The following is an 18,917-nucleotide window of genomic DNA, read 5'->3' as shown; positions in this document are numbered from 1 at the left end:
ACAAAAATATTATCCCAATTTAAAATGTAAGCAACTCAACATTATAATTACATTATAATTTCAATATAAAGCTTTGTTGTTTTCCCCTGGTGTTGGTTGTTGTTTGTTTTGTTTTGTTTTGTTTTAATTAGCACCGTCCTCCTTATCATACCTGCTTATAATAAAGCCCTGATTAGTAATCCAGCTAGGCTTAAATTTGAAGCATTTGGCACTATGGTTGAAATAAAACAAATATGGAGAAGAATTGGGGCCATTTTTGTCTGAAAATGGTTAGGGATCAAGTATTCGCCTTAAGCACGGATACACATTTTTTGACCTTTCGGCTTGCCGTCTGTTGCCGTGGTGATTATGACGCTGGGATGGCTTTTTGAGATTAGCCTCTTTAGCTGGAATATCGACTGCAGAAGTACATCAAGCTTTACCGCAACGAGCTGTGGGGGTGATAACCTGCAGCCATGGCGTCTGTTTTAGATGCTCTGTGGGAAGACCGAGATGTTAGGTTTGACATCACTGTACAGTAAGTTAATTTGTCACCGCCCGTAGAGGCTAACTGGTTAATGGAGCTTAGCTAAGCTAATTGCCTAGCGTCATTATTTACACCGACACTGTGATGCGAGGTTTTCCTGATAAATATATTAAGTTTAAAGTGTTTTCGTTTTTGCGGTGGCTTTATATCGCACGCACTGAGTGCCAATATTGTAATCCATGCTGTTCATAGGCAGATGAAAACACGTCCTGGAGAGGTGCTCATAGACTGCCTGGACTCAATTGAAGATACGAAAGGAAACAACGGAGACCGAGGTGCTTTTGCTACCTTAGAGACTGCAAATATCTAGACCAGATTTTTTTATAGTTTAATTTTTTTCTTTCTTTTCATTTTGAGTTTTTGACCTCAATTCCATTTCAGTGAGTTGTCCAGCGAGGGTTTACTCGTTACATTTGAGTTTTTTATTGCTTAACATTTTTAGTTTTCAGTCTAACGATGATAACCTTGATGCTGAGAGCTACTAACAAAAATAATAACGGATCATGGTGTTCACTTTTTTCCAGGACGGCTCTTGGTGACAAATTTGAGAATCATTTGGCACTCGTTGGCTCTGCCAAGAGTCAATTTGTGTAAGTACACCTGGATGCCTCCATTATTTGACTTTGTGTTGTATGCATTTTTTTTTTAATCTATTTGAATTGTTTAGTTAAAAGTTTAGAAAGGATGAAGGGAGGGTCGCTATGAAGAGGATATAGAGTAGAAACACAGTTGGTCCAGATGACATACAGTGGGATGCAAAAGTTTGGGCAACCTTGTTAATAGTCATTATTTTCCTGCATAAATCGTTGGTTGTTACAATAAAAAATGTCAGTTAAATATATCATATAGGAGACACACACAGTGATATTTGAGAAGTGAAATTAAGTTTATTGGATTTACAGGAAGTGTGCAATAATTATTTAAACAAAATCAGGCAGGGGCATAAATTTGGGCACTGTTGGTAAATGGCCTGTATAGCGCTTTTCTAGTCCCTAAGGACCCCAAAGGGCTTTACACAATCAGTCATCCACACACACTAGTGATGGCAAGCTACATTGTAGCCACAGCCACCCTGGGGCACACTGACAGAGGCGAGGCTGCCGGACACTGGCACCACCGGGCCTTCTGACCACCACCAGTAGGCAACGGGTGAAGTGTCTTGCCCAAGGACACAACGACCAAGACTGTCCAAGCCGGGGCTTGAACCAGCAACCTTCCGATTACAAGGCGAACTCCCAACTCTTGAGCCACGATTGCCCCGCCCTGTTGTCATTTTATTGATTCCAAAACCTTTATAACTAATTATTGGAACTAAAATCGGCTTGGTAAGCTCAGTGACCCCTGACCTACATACACAGGTGAATCCAATAATGAGAAAGCGTATTTAAGGGGGTCAATTGTAAGTTTCCCTGCTCTTTTAATTTTCTCTGAAGAGTAGCAACATGGGGGTTTCAAAACAACTCTCAAATGACCTGAAGACAAAGATTGTTCACCATCATGGTTTAGGGGAAGGATACAGAAAGCTGTCTCAGAGATGTAAGCTGTCTGTTTCCACAGTTAGGAACATATTGAGAAAATGGAAGACCACAGGCTCAGTTCAAGTTAAGGCTCGAAGTGGCAGACCAAGAAAAATCTCGGAAAGACAGAAGCGACGAATGGTGAGAACAGTCAGAGTCAACCCACAGACCAGCACCAAAGACCTACAACATCCTCTTGCAGCAGATGGAGTCACTGTGCATCGTTCAACCATTCGGCGCATTTTACACAGAGAGTGATGCAGAGGAAGCCTTTTCTCCGCCCACAGCACAAACTGAGCCGCTTGAGGTATGCTAAAGCACATTTGGACAAGCCAGCTTTATTCTGGAATAAGGTGCTGTGGACTGATGAAGCGAAAATTGAGTTATTTGGGCATAACAAGGGGCTGGGAATCTTGTTAAAGTTGGATTCCTCTCAGTATCAGCAGATTCTGGAGACCAATGTCCAGGAATCAGTGACAAAGCTGAAGCTGCGCCGGATCTTTCAGCAAGACAACGACCCGAAACACTGCTCAAAATCCTACGGGAAGCGTTTAGAGGCTGTAATTTCTGCAAAAGGCGGATCTACTAAATATTGATTTCATTTCTTTTTTTGTGGCGCCCAAATTTATGCACCTGCCTGATTTTGTTTAAACGATTATTGCACACTTTCTGTAAATCCAATAAACTTAGTTTCACTTCTCAAATATCACTGTGTGTGTCTCCTATATGATATATTTAACTGGCATTTTTTATCGTAACAACCAACGATTTATACAGGAAAATAATGACTATTAACAAGGTTGCCCAAACTTTTGCATCTCACTGTACCTGTGGAGGTATGGAGATGTCTCGTAGAGAGGGGAGTGAACTTTTTCACCAGATTTAAAACAATCATGGCAGATGGAGAAGAAGTGTACTGATAGAGATTTTGTAAGAAAAAGGGTGACGTGCAGAGCTGTTATAACTACAGAAAGATAAAGTTTAGGATCCATACTATGAAGCTATGGGAAAGAGCTGTTGAAGCGGTTACAATCAGTGACCTGCAGTATGGCTTCATGCTCAGAAAGAACAATAGTGATGTGATGTTAGCTTTGAGAGTGTTGATGGAGAAGGTCAATATAAGTTGTTCTTTGTTGTTTTGGATCAAGAGAAAATATATGATAGGTTGGCCAGAGAAGAACTGTGCTACTGCTTATAGGAAGTCAGGATTGACAAAGTACGAGGACAGTGAGACAGTGGTGAGTTGTACGTTACGAGTCAGAGATTGTATATGTGTGGGAATGAAAAAGGTGACAGGTTTAACAGTGAAGCAGCAGTAGTGAACGTGGATAAGTTTAACTACCTGGGGTCAACCATCCATAGTGATGTACGTTCCACAGGAGAGGAGAAGAAGAGAGTGCAGAAGAGTGAAAGGGAAGGTTTGCAAGATGTCAGTGAGACCTGATATGATTTATGGTTTAGAGACACAGGCAGTGACAAACAGACAGGGGGCTGAAGTTTTTCTTTTTTGTTTCAGCTGTAGGTTACAACACCATCATTAACATCACAACAAGGACAGCCAACTCAGTAAGTAAACTCGTTTTACCTGTGCATTTTGTTTCTGTTTTTAAACTATTTGTTCAGAATGTTTTTACACTTCCTCACATCAAAAATATTTAATTTCATTAACACTTCTTAACTGATGCACCTTAAGTGTGCCAACAGGTTTTTTTTTATCCATTATTCACATAAAGTGGACAAATGTCAAACCTGTAGGACAAATTACGGCAGCATTGTTTTTTTTGTTGTTGTTGTTTTTTGGGGTTTTTTTTGACGTGCTAAGAATTAAAGTGTATAAAAGTGTTGGTAATTTAGGAAGTAATTACTCTCTTCCAGAAATTAAGAGGTCAAACTGAAGCTCTCTACATCTTGACCAAGTCCAACAACACGAGATTTGAGTTTATTTTTACAAATGTGGTTCCAGGAAGTCCGAGGCTTTTCACCTCTGTCATCGCTGTCCACAGGTAAAACAGCACTGAGGGAGTTTTTAAATTATCTATCAAACATACATCTTTCTCATTGTTTTAAAATGTGACTTGTGTTGTTACAGAGCCTATGAGACTTCCAAAATGTACCGGGACCTGAAACTGCGAGCTGCACTGATTCAAAATAAGCAGCTTAGACTCCTGCCCCGCGAGCAAGTGTATGATAAAATTAATGGAGTCTGGAATTTATCCAGCGATCAGGTACTAGTGTGACTTTTAAAATATTTGTTTAGTGTTTCTCAGATAATATGCATGCACAGACTAAAATTGAACAAGTTACCACACTGTTTTAAAGAAGTATTTACAGGCGATTGAGATGTTTTTGTGAAGAGCTGTTTGATTGATTTTATTTAATTCCAATACATATCCCAAACCAATAAATATCACAGACAAACACATGTAAGCATATTAAGACGCGCATGATAGTGTGCGTGCAGTAAGTACCAGAAACGCAAAGATCAACTTATTTCCATTGTTTGTTTGTTTTAAGCGGTTCACATTTAAATTATGACAGTTAAAAAAATGTGAAAACATATTATAGAAAATAATCTCTAAATATGTGAAAGTGAGTTTCCTTTGATGACGCTGTTTTAGGGTAACCTTGGAACCTTTTTCATTACCAATGTTCGGATTGTGTGGCACGCAAACATGAATGAGAGCTTCAACGTCAGCATTCCTTACCTCCAGATTGTAAGTACAGTCAAGGTCCTTCTAGAAGCAATTGTTACCACTTGGCAAACATCTTGGCAAAAACTACAGTGTAGGCAATTGTTTCTGCAGTTAATTTAAAGTATCTTTCTAAATAAATAGGAGAAGAACTGTTTGATTATCATGTCAGTGATCACTGAGATATAATAAATACAGAATCGCAACTGAAATCTGATTAAATCTGCTTTAAAAGTTTGACGCTCTGATTGTTAGATTTCTGTTACACACATTACACAACATTATAGTTTAATTCCTAGTTCAACCCAGTTTGCCTACATCTTATCAGAGCATATCATGTGAATGGACACAGTCAGCCAGGAACAAATAATAAGTACACTTATCTGTATCTTTACCTTCGTTAGGCGTGGATATGATTGCCACCACATGATTAAAATTGTCCTGAACACGATTGGCTCACATATTTCCCAAATAGAACTATATGATTTTTATTCAGGGAAATGTTTCTCTCATAAAATGTTTCTAGTAAAGCTCGAACAATCAGTCATTGTCTGTAAATGCATTTTATGTGTTTACGATTATAAAACACACTCAGTAGCCACTTTGTTAGGTACATCTCATCAAGTGTAGTCCATAAGAGCACATTTGGGTTGTGGTGGAACTGGAGATTCTCATCACGGACATGCCGCTGACAAATTTGCTGCAACTGTGTGATGATGTTGTGTCAATATAAACCAAAATCTGTGAGCAATGTTTCCATCATCATATTGAATCTATGCTACAAAGAATTAAAGCAGTTTCCACCGGTACTTGCAAGATATACCTAATAAAGTGGTCTGCCACATAAATCAGAAGTCTTATTATTTGTTTCTCTTATGAAATAATGTGTCCTGTTCAATGCAGATCAGGATGGTGTATAACATATTTTATTTCCTCTCAAGTGGTCTATCAGAATAAGAGACTCAAAGTTTGGCCTGGCGCTGGTGATAGAGAGCTCACGCCAGGTAACTTCTATGCAATGTCATTTACAGTCTTCTGATATAATTCTATTATTGGGACTTTCTTCTTTAGTTTTTGGTCTTCTAATATACCAAAATATCCACTTTGTGATTTTTAGAGTGGTGGGTACGTGCTTGGGTTTAAGATTGACCCAGTGGAAAAACTCCAAGATGCACTCAAAGAAATCAACTCCTTGCATAAAGTGTACTCTGCTAACCCCATCTTTGGAGTGGATTATGAAATGGAAGAAAAGGTAGGCATACATACACAATATAAGAATCACAAACTCAAAAATAGCCTGCAAGTCTATTTTTGAGTTCACAGCTGTTAAGGAGATATTTTAATGTAGCTGGCTTTCCCGGCTCTTCAGCTGATCGTGTTGTCATAGCACTGTTTGTCCTAACAACGATTTCAGCCGCAGCCTTTGGAAGAGCTCACAGTGGAACAGCCTCCCGATGACGTGGAAATCGAGCCCGATGAGCAGACCGATGCATTTACTGTGAGTGTGCCTGCTGGCAACCCTTACACTCATCACTCGTCTGGGAATCAAAGGTTTAGCTTTCACACTCTCAGAATAGCTATTAGCTAATATCCTCCAGCATAATGAACAAACATGAATTTATGTTGCCTGGCGCTCGTGTCTGGGAGTCATCAACTATTTACTACAAGCAGAATGCTTTATTTTAATTTACATTAGCTTTTTTAACTACATGTGTTCATGTGTTTGGTTGCAGGCCTACTTTGCAGATGGCAATAAGGTAAAATTTCAATATATATATAATAATACAATCATCACAGCTTGCTATAAAACTTAAAAAGTGCTATAAACCTGATTTCTGTTTTGTTTTCCCAAAGCAACAAGACCGTGAGCCAGTTTTCTCTGAGGAGCTCGGTCTCGCCATTGAAAAGCTAAAGGACGGCTTCACTCTTCAAGGGCTGTGGGAAGTAATGAGCTGAGATAACATCAAACACATGTACATATTTTATGTAGTTGTTCTGCTTGTATAGACAATATTGCTTATAGCTCTGGTTAAAAGATGTACAGTTTTGCTGAGTGCAGTTTCCTAAAAAAGAAAAGTAAATTGTGACGTTTACTATATAAAACATTTTCTTGTAGTGAACTTGAATGTAATATAAATAAAGATATTCAAACAGATGGTGGAAAGTAAATTTTTTGATGTCTTTATATCTTTTGTAGCTACTGTGTGTGTAAGGGACACAATGGTCTGAGAACAGGCCTTGAGCTCTTGTGGCTGCAGCTGTTCGCTGACCCCCGGCTGCTTGTTTGGTAACTCCTGTGGAAATGCCTCACACACCGACACAGGCTTGCACACTGTAGCGTAGAAGTCATTACTATCACTGAATTCTGACTCACTCCACATGTAGACGTCCCTGCTCACAGCTGTGGTATAGATGCCAGCTGTTTGTGTAAACCTGCAGAGCACTGGATTGCACTGTGGTGCCACTTTGTTTAAAAGGTGTTTTGTGTGGATGATTTTTTTTTTTTTTTTAAATTTAGTCAAAAGTGAATAAAATAAGGAGATGATGTGTTTTTCTGTTTGGTACAACAATGTTGTTACTAATCTTTCGGGGTGATGAAAGTTGTTTTTACTCCATGACAGCTGTGTGAGCGCACTGCTTTGGCCAACCTGAATTCTTCATGGATGGGGTGTTTGGCTATATTTAGAGGGGCACAGTTATATTGAACTGGCTTCAGACCTGCCTGTCTATAGTTCTGTCTTCACCAGCAAGGACGGTCAGTTTTCCCTTACTTCAATCTACTTCCTGTCCCACAAGAATGGATCCCCAAGGTTTGAGGGAAGATCTTCGTCTGTTTCAGAGCACTTTGCTCCAGGATGGGCTCAAGGAGCTTCTCAATGAGAATAAATTGATTGACTGTATCCTAAAGGTCGGAGACAGAAGCATCCCCTGCCATCGGCTCATTATGGCAGCATGCAGTCCTTATTTCCGGGAGCTCTACTTTTCAGAGGACGGTAAGGAATCAAGCCAAAAAGAGGTTGTTCTTGAGAACCTTGACCCCAATATTATGGAGGTGATTGTGAATTACATGTACTCAGCAGAGATTGACATCAACGATGACAACGTGCAGGATATTCTGACTGCTGCCAATCGCTTCCAGATTCCCTCAGTGTTCACAGTTTGTGTGAATTATCTCCAGAAAAGGCTGAACAAGAAAAGCTGCCTTGCCATCTACAGACTGGGACTGATGCTGAATTGTGCCAGATTGGCAATGGCGGCTCGAGATTACGTCGCAGATCACTTTGAAACCATAGCCAAGGATGATGATTTCTTGGGGCTTGCTCCACCTGAACTCTTTGCCATTATCGGAGCAGATGCGCTCAATGTGGAAAAGGAAGAAGCGGTGTTCGAGTGTCTCATGAGGTGGATCAGAAAAGACAAGGACAAGCGTGTGAAGTCTTTGGTGGAGGCCTTTGACTTCATCCGTTTCCGACTGCTGCCGGAGAAGTACTTCAAGGAGAAAGTGGAGAAAGATGACCTCGTCAAGGCTGATCCTGAGGTCCAGAAAAAAATCAAAATCATCAAGGAAGCCTTTGCGGGGAAGCTACCTGAGAAGAAAAAGGGGCAAGATGCAGAGGAAGGAGAGGAGGGGAAGCTGCCTGGTTACCTGAATGATAACCGCAGATATGGCATGTATGGCAGAGATGTGGTTCTGATGATTAACGACACAGCTGCGGTGGCCTACGATGTCCAGGAAAATGAATGTTTTCTGGCAGCAATGGCTGAGCAAATCCCCAAAAACCACGTCAGTCTGACAACAAAGAAGAACAACCTGTATGTGCTGGGAGGACTGTTTGTGGATGAGGACGAGAAAGAGAATACCCTGCAGTGTTACTTCTACCAGGTAGAAAGTGCTCCTTTAATTCATATTAAAGCAACAATTTGAATCTTTTTCTTAATCTGAAATCATTGTTTGCAGTTGGACAGTCTTGCTGCTGAATGGATCGCTCTGCCACCCATGCCCTCCCCCAGGTGTCTCTTTGCTATGGGTGAATTTGAGAATCTCATCTTTGCTGTAGCAGGAAAAGATTTACAGACCAACGAGTCTCACGACACCGTTATGTGCTATGACACCGAGTAAGTTCAGCACATTTTACTAAAGCCTTGCTTCACGGTTCTGCATTGAACATTTCCTATTCCCTTATTATCTGCTTCAACAGAAAAATGAAATGGACAGAAACAAAAAAGTTGCCCTTAAAAATCCACGGCCACTGTGTGGTCTCTGAGAACGGGCTGGTATACTGCATTGGAGGAAAAACCGATGAGAAGTAAGGCTGCAAATACCCCAAATATTTACACGTTAAGTCAAACCACGATTTTCACATGTTATTAACTCTTCCCTGGAATCGTTTCTGTCTGTTAATAAAGTAAAGCAATCAATAAGATGTTTGCATACAACCACAAGAAGTCAGAGTGGAAAGAGGTCGCTGCCATGAAGACACCCAGATCCATGTTTGGCGCTGTTATCCACAAAGGAAGGATCATTGTTGCTGGAGGTGTCAATGAAGAAGGCCTGACAGCTGTGTGTGAAGCCTACGACTTTGGGACCAACAAGTAGGTGCTGCTAATATAAACCATACAAGTTCCCTTTTTTAAACCAGATTTAGATTTTCTGATTTGTAGAAGATATAGATACTGTTAAAAACATAAAAATAGATTCACTAAAAACTGTTTTCACACTACCATTAAAAGGTTTTACACAACCCCCCATTTTTTTCTGTTTTTAAATCAAACATGAGCAGCCAATGTCCAGGAGACAATATTAAACAGTACAAAGGTGAGCGGTAATCCAACTGGAGTAATCTAACTGGAGTAAATAATGATTATTGACAAACTAAAGATTCAGGGCAAAGTCAAAAACTGAAAAGCCCTTCATTTTCATGGAGAAATGGGGCCTGTCATTAAATTAAATTCAGTTGTATTTATATAGTGCTAATTCACAACAACCGTCCCTTCGAGGTGTCTCTCATAGATTAAGAAAATGATGAAGTTACAATAAAGTAATTTAAGCCTTGTTCACACAACAGAGGCAATGCTGGAGAAACCTGTGTTACTACACCCTCTGATGCCCTGTAAAGGCATTACCTCTGCAGGAAGTAGAACTTTATTTTGATATTAGAATGATTAGAAACATTAGACTGCAAGATAATAACCCCTAAACATTAAAAGAACTGCATGGTTGACTAAAAATGATGGACAACCAGCACTATCTCTGAAAATAACCCCCCTTGGAAGTGTTCTTTTATGAACTGGACAGAAAGATGAAAGGATTTGGTTTCCCTGGGACAAACTGCAGTAGGGTCTTTAATGCTCTTGGCAGATTGTTGTGGAGCTTACCCCAGCTGTCACTCGTTGAGAGGTGGGTGCACCCTGGATAAGTCACCTATTTATCACAGGGCTAATACAGAGAGACAAACTTTTCAGAATACATCTACAACCAATTTAGAATCACCAACTAACCTAACATGCATGTTTCTGGGCTGTGTGAGGAAGCAAGGACTTTGCAGACATGACACGAGTGGTATCTGAAAAAAGCGTTTTGATGAGAGAAAAGGCATTCTGTAAGGCCTACAAAGCTCATTTTTAAATAGATCTTTCAGGAAATTAAAAGCACACAGGAATTGCTTCATGTTACATTTATGTGCATCTTCTTGCAGGTGGACACCATTTACAGATTTTCCACAGGAGAGGAGCTCAATCAACCTGGTGAGCTGTGGCGGACTGCTGTATGCTGTAGGAGGCTTTGCTATGGTGGAGAATGAGAACAAAGAGTGTACACCCTCTGAAGTCATTGACATCTGGCAGTATGTTTTTTATTTTACTTTTGCATTATGTATTACAGTTTTCTACATGATATTTATTTTATTTCGGGGGGATAAAATATTTTAATTCATTTATACTTATTTTGACTCTTTTTTTTTTTTTTTTAATAGATATGAAGATGACAAGAAACAGTGGACTGGCATGATCAAAGAGATGCGTTATGCAGCCGGAGCCTCGTGTGTCTCTATGCGCCTGAATGCAGCCAGAATGCCCAAACTGTAACAACACATCATGCATGTTCACTGTTACTGATGCAGGATAGAGAATACTCTGTACATGTTTTTATTCAGCAGGTTATTTTTCTCATTTTCACACATGCCTGCCCTTCTTTAATAAAATGTACCATCATGTTATAAAGTTTTAATGACCGAGTGCTACTTTAGGCTGCCAGCATGTGATTAGAGTCCACACAGAAAAATGGTTTCATTACTCTACGCGTACCTGATTTCAGTTCTCATACATAGTGTCCATGTTGAAAGAAATCTCCGTCCCGGGTTTCTCTGTGGATCGGGTTTCCTCCAAGGCGTGAGCACCGATAAGCAGAGTTTTGTCCTTTCCTTATAAGATTCCTAATTATTCAAAGTAACGCTCAGGTATGCCGTTCAGCTGGGTTAGTTACGACGTCGGGAGCAGTTAGGAGAACAAAATGATACAGAGACTGTTCAGGTTGCTCTCCCACAATCAACTCAAAGGTTTATTCAGTATACAACAGTTTATATAGAGGAAAAAAAGGTTCGTGTGTCAGCAGGTTCTCAGTTCAAACCGGTACAGACCAAATAAGGAAACGTCTTCCTGCCTTCTGAGCAAAGAAGTATCCTTTGTGTAGTTTATCAGTTCAGCTACAATTTATGATCATCCCAGCAAAATACACTCCTAGACATAGAATACAGAGTTCTTTCATTAGTGAATTCTGAAACAAACCACCTGGCCTTTAACAAGCTCTTTTCTTTTTTTTTTTTTTTTTTTTTTTTTTTCCCCTAAATGACATCAGAAACAGCAGTATGCGACATTACGTGATGGCAGAGCTTCAGTTCATCCTTTGTCATTTTTTTTTTTTTTTTTTTTTTTAAATAAATAGGACAGGGGGAATGAATGAGAGAGAGAGGGGGAGAGAAAGAAAGAAAACCAAAGGGGAGAAGAGACGGTGAGAAGGGGGGGGAAGAGAGACAAAAAAAAAAAAAAAAAACTCCTGGGTCACCTGTATGGAGAAAAAAAACAAACAAACAAACAAACAAAAACAAACAGAGGAGACAGCAAACACCAAAGAGCAACATAATAATAAAGAAAACAAAGCACCATCACAATAAACTAGCTAGTCATAGATATCAGTATTTACTAAGTAATAAACGATATTGTGCAGCACGCAAGATAGACAGCGCACAGTGTGCTTTGAGGCAGCAGCCAAGAAAGCTTTAGTCCGCGTCTGTGAATACCCATGTGTGCATACCTGTGTGGATCAGCATGCTTGCATTCCAAAGGTTTCTCCATGTAATGATCTGCTAGGGAGTGTGGGGGGGCCACAGCCCCGTCCTCCAGGGTGTGAAGCGGGTATGGAGGAGATCAAAACTCCAGACATCCAGAGGCCCCCAGAACATAAGAGACCATGGAAGACCAACAGAGGGGCAGCCGCGCCACTGTCCCAGTAAGAGCTGAGGAGAGTCCCAGATGAGGGCTAGCCCAGCAGCCGCGGAGCAGAAGTCAGGGGGAGTTGCAGTGACGCGCCCGTGAGCTCCGCCGGCCCCCAGCTGCGCCTGAGTGACCGAGCCCTAGGCCGAGAGGCCGGGGGCACCCCACCTCCAAAGGGGCCCGAGCGAGCCCCAGGCCCCAGGCCCCGACAAGCGGCCGCCAAGGAGTGAGCCGGTGTGTACCCGGACGCCCACCCCCAGACACAAAGAACCACCAACACACCGACACCTGAGGGAGTCCGCCACCGGCAGGGGAAGTGGTGGTGGGTGGAGATAGGCCTCCAAACCTTGGAGGGCCTGAGGTGTCCCCAGAGAGGTGGCGTCTGATACCCAACCTGACAAGCTCTTTTCTAAAGGATAAGGAAGGGAGGATGGGAGTAAGGAAGTGGTCTCGTCTCTGTGGTATTTTCGACCTTGGGGTACCAGCCTGTGAGTCTTACACATTAATTCTTGGGTCACAGAGAAAGAGAAAAACAACTAGTAAATGGGCCTTATTGAGTAACAGTTTTCCTGTATAATATCACTATAAAACAATATCCTGTAAATGCTATCATGGTATCAAAATATCACAACACATGTGTACCTCCAAACCTTCTCTAGCAGAGCTTCTACTTTTAGAAGTCTTGCACAAAATCCTTTCTCTAGATTTCTATTTTGGGTAAAAGGAAGAAGCAGCAAGGGGCAAAATCTGGTTCTGTGACACTGGAACACATTATTTGTGCATTAGTCTTTGATGTGACTCTTCCACTGAAAGCTGCTGTTTGTTGCCTCATCATCCTCAACATTTGCAGAGAGCCCATGAAAGGACAGAGGAATAAAAAAAGGATAGCCGTGCTGAAAGTGATCTTGAAGAGTAGATCAGTGTTTAAACTTTTTTAAGTGAATCTCATTTTAATTGTGGATGATTAAATTATGTACTAGTGCATTTTACTGTGCTCATGGACCACAATCTGAGAACCCTCGCTCTATAGCACATCTGAGAATTCCCCAACACATGGTTTTCTTTTATAGTATTGAAATCAGTCACAAATATACCATGGCTCTTTGGTATTTTAGACACGGTGTTTTAAGAGGTCAACATCATGTATGCAGAAAAATAAAAGCAACTTTAAAAAAAAAAAATCTAAATACTGTTGGATGTGTGATCCCCTGATAGCAAAAACTCAGGATTCCACTCTTGTGTGGCCCTGTGCAATCTGACACGTGTCAGCATAAACATATAATGATGCATTAAAACACTAGTTCTAAGTAACAGATATGCAATGATGTTTAAAAGCTGGACAGTCATTTTTTGCAAAAGTTCACTGATCTAAATATTGAAAATATAAAGCACAAATACAATTTTTCAGATTTTATTTAGAAAAAATCTTATTAATTACAAAAGCACATAATACACAATCTCATTTAAGGTGAATGAGGTAGACTCATGTCAACTTTAGACTATAATTAAATATGTGGGGATTTTCTGTGCTGCGTGTTCAGTCACAGAAACTCCGACTTCGGTGCTGAAAGCAACATTTCAATCATGATTTTATAAATAAGGGCTTTCGGGAGGAACGCTATCTGAATATCTTCTTTTTTAGATATTCCTTCCAGGCATCCTGTGTTGAAAGCTCCATAGAGTTCCATTCAAAGTGAGGGATCTGCGAAACCGAAACATCACCAATTACTGCACAGCAGGTGTATTGTAATATTGCTAGTATTTAAACTGGATGCAGTTAGAGAACGACATTTAACATCAACCAGAGTAAAACTGTCTCACCTGAACAACACGGTATCCCAGAATTTCAAGGTGTCTCTTTCTCATCAGGGCTTCACCTTTCATGTGATGAGTGTTTTTGCAGAAGTACTTTGAATCAAGAAAGTCCACAGCGACACTGAGAAAAAGGCAAAGTGAGGATGTCAACATACTAAGTATCCTTGATCTGTGTAAATACAAGTACATATAAGGATCTCCATACCGCTGAGCTCCAGTTGGAAGCTCATCCCTGATGTTTTCCAGTGAGCTTGTGTCCCAGTGAACTTTTCCTCTGTCTGAGATCTGCAGTGTGCTTGGCTCGATGTAGGACAGCGGCTTCAAGTGTTTGTCCAGTTTGCATTCAAAGTCTGGAAAAAGACAAAGTGACGTGTCGCGTTTTTAAAAATGAGACTGCGTGACAACATCATGTGCAGAGCTCCTCGAGAAAGAAGGAAATCTGGATCAGGATTTGTTTATGGTATTTTCCTGAGAAAGTAGTTATCAACTTGCGAAGTTAACCCTCCCCCATGTTCATAAGAAAGGGGTGGCACTGGCAGCATCGGACCAATCACAATTACTGGCGAGTGTACTGGCAACAGAACAACTGATTATTAACCCTTAAGTTATCTGGATATGACAAAATCCTCCTTTGTAGTAACAGACCCTGTGGTGCTGATTGAAGACTGCTTCCTACCATGTGTCATATGCATGTCGTTTCAGGACCAGAAATTTAATATAACTATATGAAAGGCTTTTAATTAGGAGTTAAACTGATAATATTTGAACTGAATCAGTCCATTCAATACATTTAAAGACTTTTACAAAAGAAAAACAGTGTAAGAAAATACGGTCACCTCATATTACTCACCTATGGTGTAAAAATATGGCGTAACAACTGCCATTTGAACACAATTAAGGCCTCCAAGAACTTCACCCAGCATTTTGTGGATCTGCTGCTGCACAGGACTCACAGAGCCATTCCCTAAAAACAAACAACTCCCATGTAACTGATATAGCATTAAGTTGCAGCAGTTTTAAACCAAGCCTACATAAAAAGAGAAAATTTGATTTCAGGGCATCCTCTTACCTTTCCTATGCAACTGCTGGCAGTAGCGCTCATGAAACCAAGGCACCTGGTACTCCGGACACTCGAGACACACGGCACGGTTGAGCTCCATGAGCCGCAGTCGTGTCCGCATGTTGAGCGCATTGGGCAGGGCTGGAGGAAGCAATATAAACACTTATATTAGTCCCATCAGATTTCACTATGGAAGCTGTGGCACAGATGCTCAAATTTAAGGAAACTGGCAGCTTACTTTCCAATTGTGAATCCAGCTTTCCCAGAAAGTCTATGCTGAAAATTGCTCTGATCAGTTCCTCGGGAAAATGGTCAGCTACAGCCAAGGAGTATGCCAGGAGGACCAGCAGATGTGGGTCAAAGGAGCCTACAAGTACATACAGTGAGTGTAAGCCTAAAAATAAGAAAGAAAAATTATCTGCAATCACACATAATAACTTACTGAGATGAGGAGTGAAGCGCTTAATACAAGCATCATACAGATCGTCTACTTGTGGAGGGTCATAGTTAAGGACAGAAAAGGGGAGGAGTGTGGCGTATGTTGCTGAGTAGTGAATCTTAAAAAAAGAGACATGAAGAATAGAGGATGTCAGTATGCAGTATTTAACATAGTGATCCAATGAATGTCTCTTGAAGCACCTTATGGATGTGTTCAACAGTCACACTGGCGATTCGGTCCATCAGAGGAGGGCTGAGATGATTTATCCTGGTTAGGAAGAAGGCCAGTTCGGAGACGTTGGTCCAGTTTATTTGGTCGATCATCCTCTGCAGCGTGATCATGGTCTCGTCCAGCAGCATTTCCTCAAACCACTCGCCCGAGACGTACTTGAGCTCATCCAGCAGTAAGTCCAGCCGGTCGGCTGTTTGCAGCCTCTCGTGCCCGCAGCGGTTCAACGTCTGCAGCAGACGCACGTACTTGCTGTGAGTGTTGTGGCGGTAGGACTGATCGTTGCGCACCCACTTGGCCACGGCAAAAGAAATGGTGTTAAGCTCGCTGAGATTACACTGCTCCACTACCGCGTCTACCCGAGAGACCACGGCCTCCTCGAGTCGCGGACAGGGCAGCATGGAGAGCACACGGGTCAGCATGGTCACTTCGTACGGGAAGACGCTGTGCTCCAAAAACCTGAGAGACAGAAGGGCGTCAGTCTGCATTTTATCCAAATAAACTGTGAAGCAGCAGTTGCGCCTTTGGCAGACACTTACTTGATCAAAATGTTTCTCAGTGTGGCGAAGAGCTCGGGGTTTTGATACTGCAACAGAAAAAGGGCTTGTGTGATTCTGGCCACCTCCACTGACTTGTAGAGGTGAAGGTTTCTCTGGATTACCGATGCAATTCTGAAAAATGATTAGTTATAGTTACTGATTATCTCTACTGTCAGGCTACAAAGGCTCTGATCCAGGAACTGATTATAAGGCACACCACACACAAGGTGAAGACAACACCAGGCATACTGTAACAGGTGGTAACACATAAACAACTCACTTGTTCATTAAGCTATGGTTCCTGCTCTGAATCTCTTCTAGTGCTTCAGCTACAGCCAGTGCCTGCTGTGCATTGAGCTCATCCGCCAACAAGAGGGCAGTGTTCTCCAACCTGTAAAGAATCAAAGTGGATATCAGGTCAGTGGGAACTGCTTTAAAGAGATTTCCCCTCATATCACGCTACTGATAATGAAACAAACCTTTCTCTGATCTCTGGAGTAGCCATAGGGGCCAGAGCAACAAACAGTTTGGTGAAGGAGAAAGGATCGATGCTCGAGTCGATCAGCTCGGTCAGCTTTTGTTTAGCAGCTAGCCTGAAGTCACAGTTGTTGAACTGCAGTGACTGATACAGCCCTAGGATGATGCTGAGATTCTCTGCATCCAGTCTGGGGATGTTACGCAGGAAGATCTCATTGCACCTCTCCAGCAGCGGTCTGTGAATGTACTTGATGTTGCGCAGAAACTGCACCATTCGTCGCGGGATGTTATAATTCGAGGGATCCGTGGTGTGCAGCAGGTGATCGGCTCTGCTGATGAGAGCGTCCCGCAGCTGGGGAGACACCAGGGATGACACGCTGATCATCAGAGCAGTCAGGATCCTGAAACATAATAAAGCGGGGGGGAGTGACGACACAACAAGAGGTGGTTATATTCAAAACACTGATAAATCATGGGTCGCCCAACAAACCTGGCATCATCAATAGTTGGCAGCCTCTCATTCACAATGCTGGTTATGCGGCCCATTAGAGGACTGTGCTGAAGGTGCTGATCATTTAAGCAGACAGCAAATTTGGACAGAGAAGCCATTGGAAACCTGCAAAAAAGTAAATCATGACTGTGTTTTAACCATTACACAATTTTCTTTTTTTTAAATTAGCCAACATTTTCTTACCGGTCTATTCTTAGCCATGCTTCTGAAACCAGTTGCTGAATAAGAGAGTCATGTGGCTCCATATTCAGCCTATTAGAAGGAAAGCATGCATGTTAACCTTTGCAGTCATATAAACTGAATACACTGGATAATGTGTGACCATGTACCTAAGAAAAGCGTAGAGGATATCGATCAACATGAAGTCATCCATGAGATCTATTTTGTTTTCTGCCAAAACCCGAAGAGTCAGGAACTGTTGGTGACTCTTGATGAGGTCCACAGTCCGGAGCATCTCCGGTCTCTCCTTCTGAAATTGCCACAGCAACCGCACAGCATAGTTCACGTGGTCCACTGTGAGCTTAGCCTTGTTCTTGCCCACTACATCAAACACATGGTTTTCAGCAGAGCACACCTGCAGCTGCTCCAGCACCTGGTCTCTGGTCACCGCCCCTCCATGAAGGAGCCTACGGAGGCAGGAGTTCACAGATCGGAGGCGAAACATCATCGCAGGCTTGGGCTCAGCTCTTCATTGTACCTGTGTCCACTGCTCTGACCTCCTCAAAGTGAGCTGAGATCAAACCCCACACAGTTACAGTCTGGAGGGATGAAAACAACCTGCATGACATGGTCTGCGAAAACACAAAAACATTTCAAACTATGCTCAGAAACAAACACTGACTCGGGATGAGGGGCTGACCTCTTTAACCAAGAAGCTGGTGAAGAAACTGTCCGCTCGGAGGCTTTCTACTGGTAACCACTGGACTGAAGTGGAGGCTGCTGCCTCACGTGTTTAAAGAAGCAATCACCTAAACCCCCCAACAACCTCGGACTTGCCCTTACAGCTGCATTCTTGCCTAGATTTCTGTGTATAATCGAGATTCGTGCATCACATATCTTAATACAAAAAGGTAATAAAAACGGCTCAAAGTCAAATTTACCCTACATGTGTGCGCTGAAGTTTTACTTCCGTAGCAGTGACATAAGGCAATGAGTGTTTATTAAACCCTGGATTAGGGCTTTCAGGCAGTGGCTCGTTCAGGTTTATATATTTAAATGATTTCTTGCAAATCAATCAATCAATCAATAGAAAAAGGTAAAATATGATAAAACATATTTTGTTTTATTTTATGAAAGTTTGTTTCTGGTGATGGAAAAAAAACTTTACCCAGGCAAAGCTTTGTCGAAGTTTTGACTTAATGTGTCAAAATCCTTGTTACTTTTGAGTGAATTAAAATGTTGAAATGCTTAAATGCTCAAAATTTATAGTTATCCAATCGAAATTTGAAGATGCTAAACCGTAATTGTGTCTTATGAATAAAATAAACAGTAGCAGAAAGAGCTTCTAAATTGTTAATTATTTGTTAGTCATTCAAAATGTTACTTGTTTACAGTAACCAAAACATTGAACCGACCGTATAACAAAGTAGCTCAAATAAAGTAGAATTGCTCAGTAACATAAAATACA

General features: G+C 41.4%; 3 protein-coding genes across 5 annotated transcripts; 2 read left to right on the top strand and 1 right to left on the bottom strand.

Annotated features, from left to right (window-relative positions):
* Positions 1-311: 311 nt before the first annotated feature.
* bbs5 (Bardet-Biedl syndrome 5) lies at positions 312-6,889 on the top strand. The gene is made up of 12 exons (XM_085434028.1): positions 312-517; positions 719-801; positions 1,051-1,116; positions 3,560-3,609; positions 3,919-4,046; positions 4,133-4,268; positions 4,662-4,757; positions 5,675-5,737; positions 5,851-5,985; positions 6,148-6,231; positions 6,467-6,490; positions 6,588-6,889. The coding sequence occupies exons 1-12, from the start codon at positions 456-458 to the stop codon at positions 6,687-6,689; spliced, it is 1,029 nt and encodes a 342-aa protein (XP_085290154.1). The 5' UTR covers positions 312-455; the 3' UTR covers positions 6,690-6,889.
* A 561-nt stretch (positions 6,890-7,450) lies between these two features.
* klhl41a (kelch-like family member 41a) lies at positions 7,451-11,537 on the top strand. 2 transcript variants are annotated; one of them, XM_085434027.1, is made up of 7 exons: positions 7,451-7,726; positions 7,814-8,616; positions 8,692-8,849; positions 8,933-9,040; positions 9,141-9,326; positions 10,430-10,576; positions 10,706-11,537. In XM_085434027.1, exons 1-7 carry the CDS (start codon positions 7,531-7,533, stop codon positions 10,815-10,817), a joined length of 1,710 nt encoding a protein of 569 aa, XP_085290153.1. In that variant the 5' UTR covers positions 7,451-7,530; the 3' UTR covers positions 10,818-11,537. The 2 variants fall into 2 exon arrangements, with proteins under 2 accessions (XP_085290153.1, XP_085290152.1); XM_085434026.1 differs by having other exon boundaries at positions 7,451-8,616.
* Positions 11,538-13,622: 2,085 nt separating this feature from the next.
* fastkd1 (FAST kinase domains 1) lies at positions 13,623-18,410 on the bottom strand. Of its 2 annotated transcripts, XM_085434024.1 has the most exons (15): positions 18,150-18,410; positions 17,620-18,048; positions 17,474-17,542; positions 17,270-17,395; positions 16,782-17,180; positions 16,583-16,693; positions 16,303-16,434; positions 15,736-16,222; positions 15,539-15,653; positions 15,335-15,463; positions 15,106-15,237; positions 14,887-15,000; positions 14,242-14,386; positions 14,043-14,157; positions 13,623-13,923 (listed from the first exon to the last, which is right to left on the bottom strand). In XM_085434024.1, the coding sequence occupies exons 2-15, from the start codon at positions 17,955-17,957 to the stop codon at positions 13,840-13,842; spliced, it is 2,496 nt and encodes an 831-aa protein (XP_085290150.1). In that variant the 5' UTR covers positions 17,958-18,048; positions 18,150-18,410; the 3' UTR covers positions 13,623-13,839. The 2 variants fall into 2 exon arrangements, with proteins under 2 accessions (XP_085290150.1, XP_085290151.1); XM_085434025.1 differs by having other exon boundaries at positions 17,620-18,410.
* Positions 18,411-18,917: the final 507 nt, after the last annotated feature.

Source organism: Copadichromis virginalis, linkage group LG16 (genome assembly GCF_057382275.1).
Source record: "Copadichromis virginalis isolate Kocher_CV1m ecotype Utaka linkage group LG16, C_Virginalis_male_GT1.1, whole genome shotgun sequence".
NCBI classification, from domain to species: Eukaryota; Metazoa; Chordata; class Actinopteri; order Cichliformes; family Cichlidae; genus Copadichromis; species Copadichromis virginalis.
Note: the sequence above shows the minus strand (reverse complement) of the source record. Positions and strands in the feature narration are given on the sequence as shown.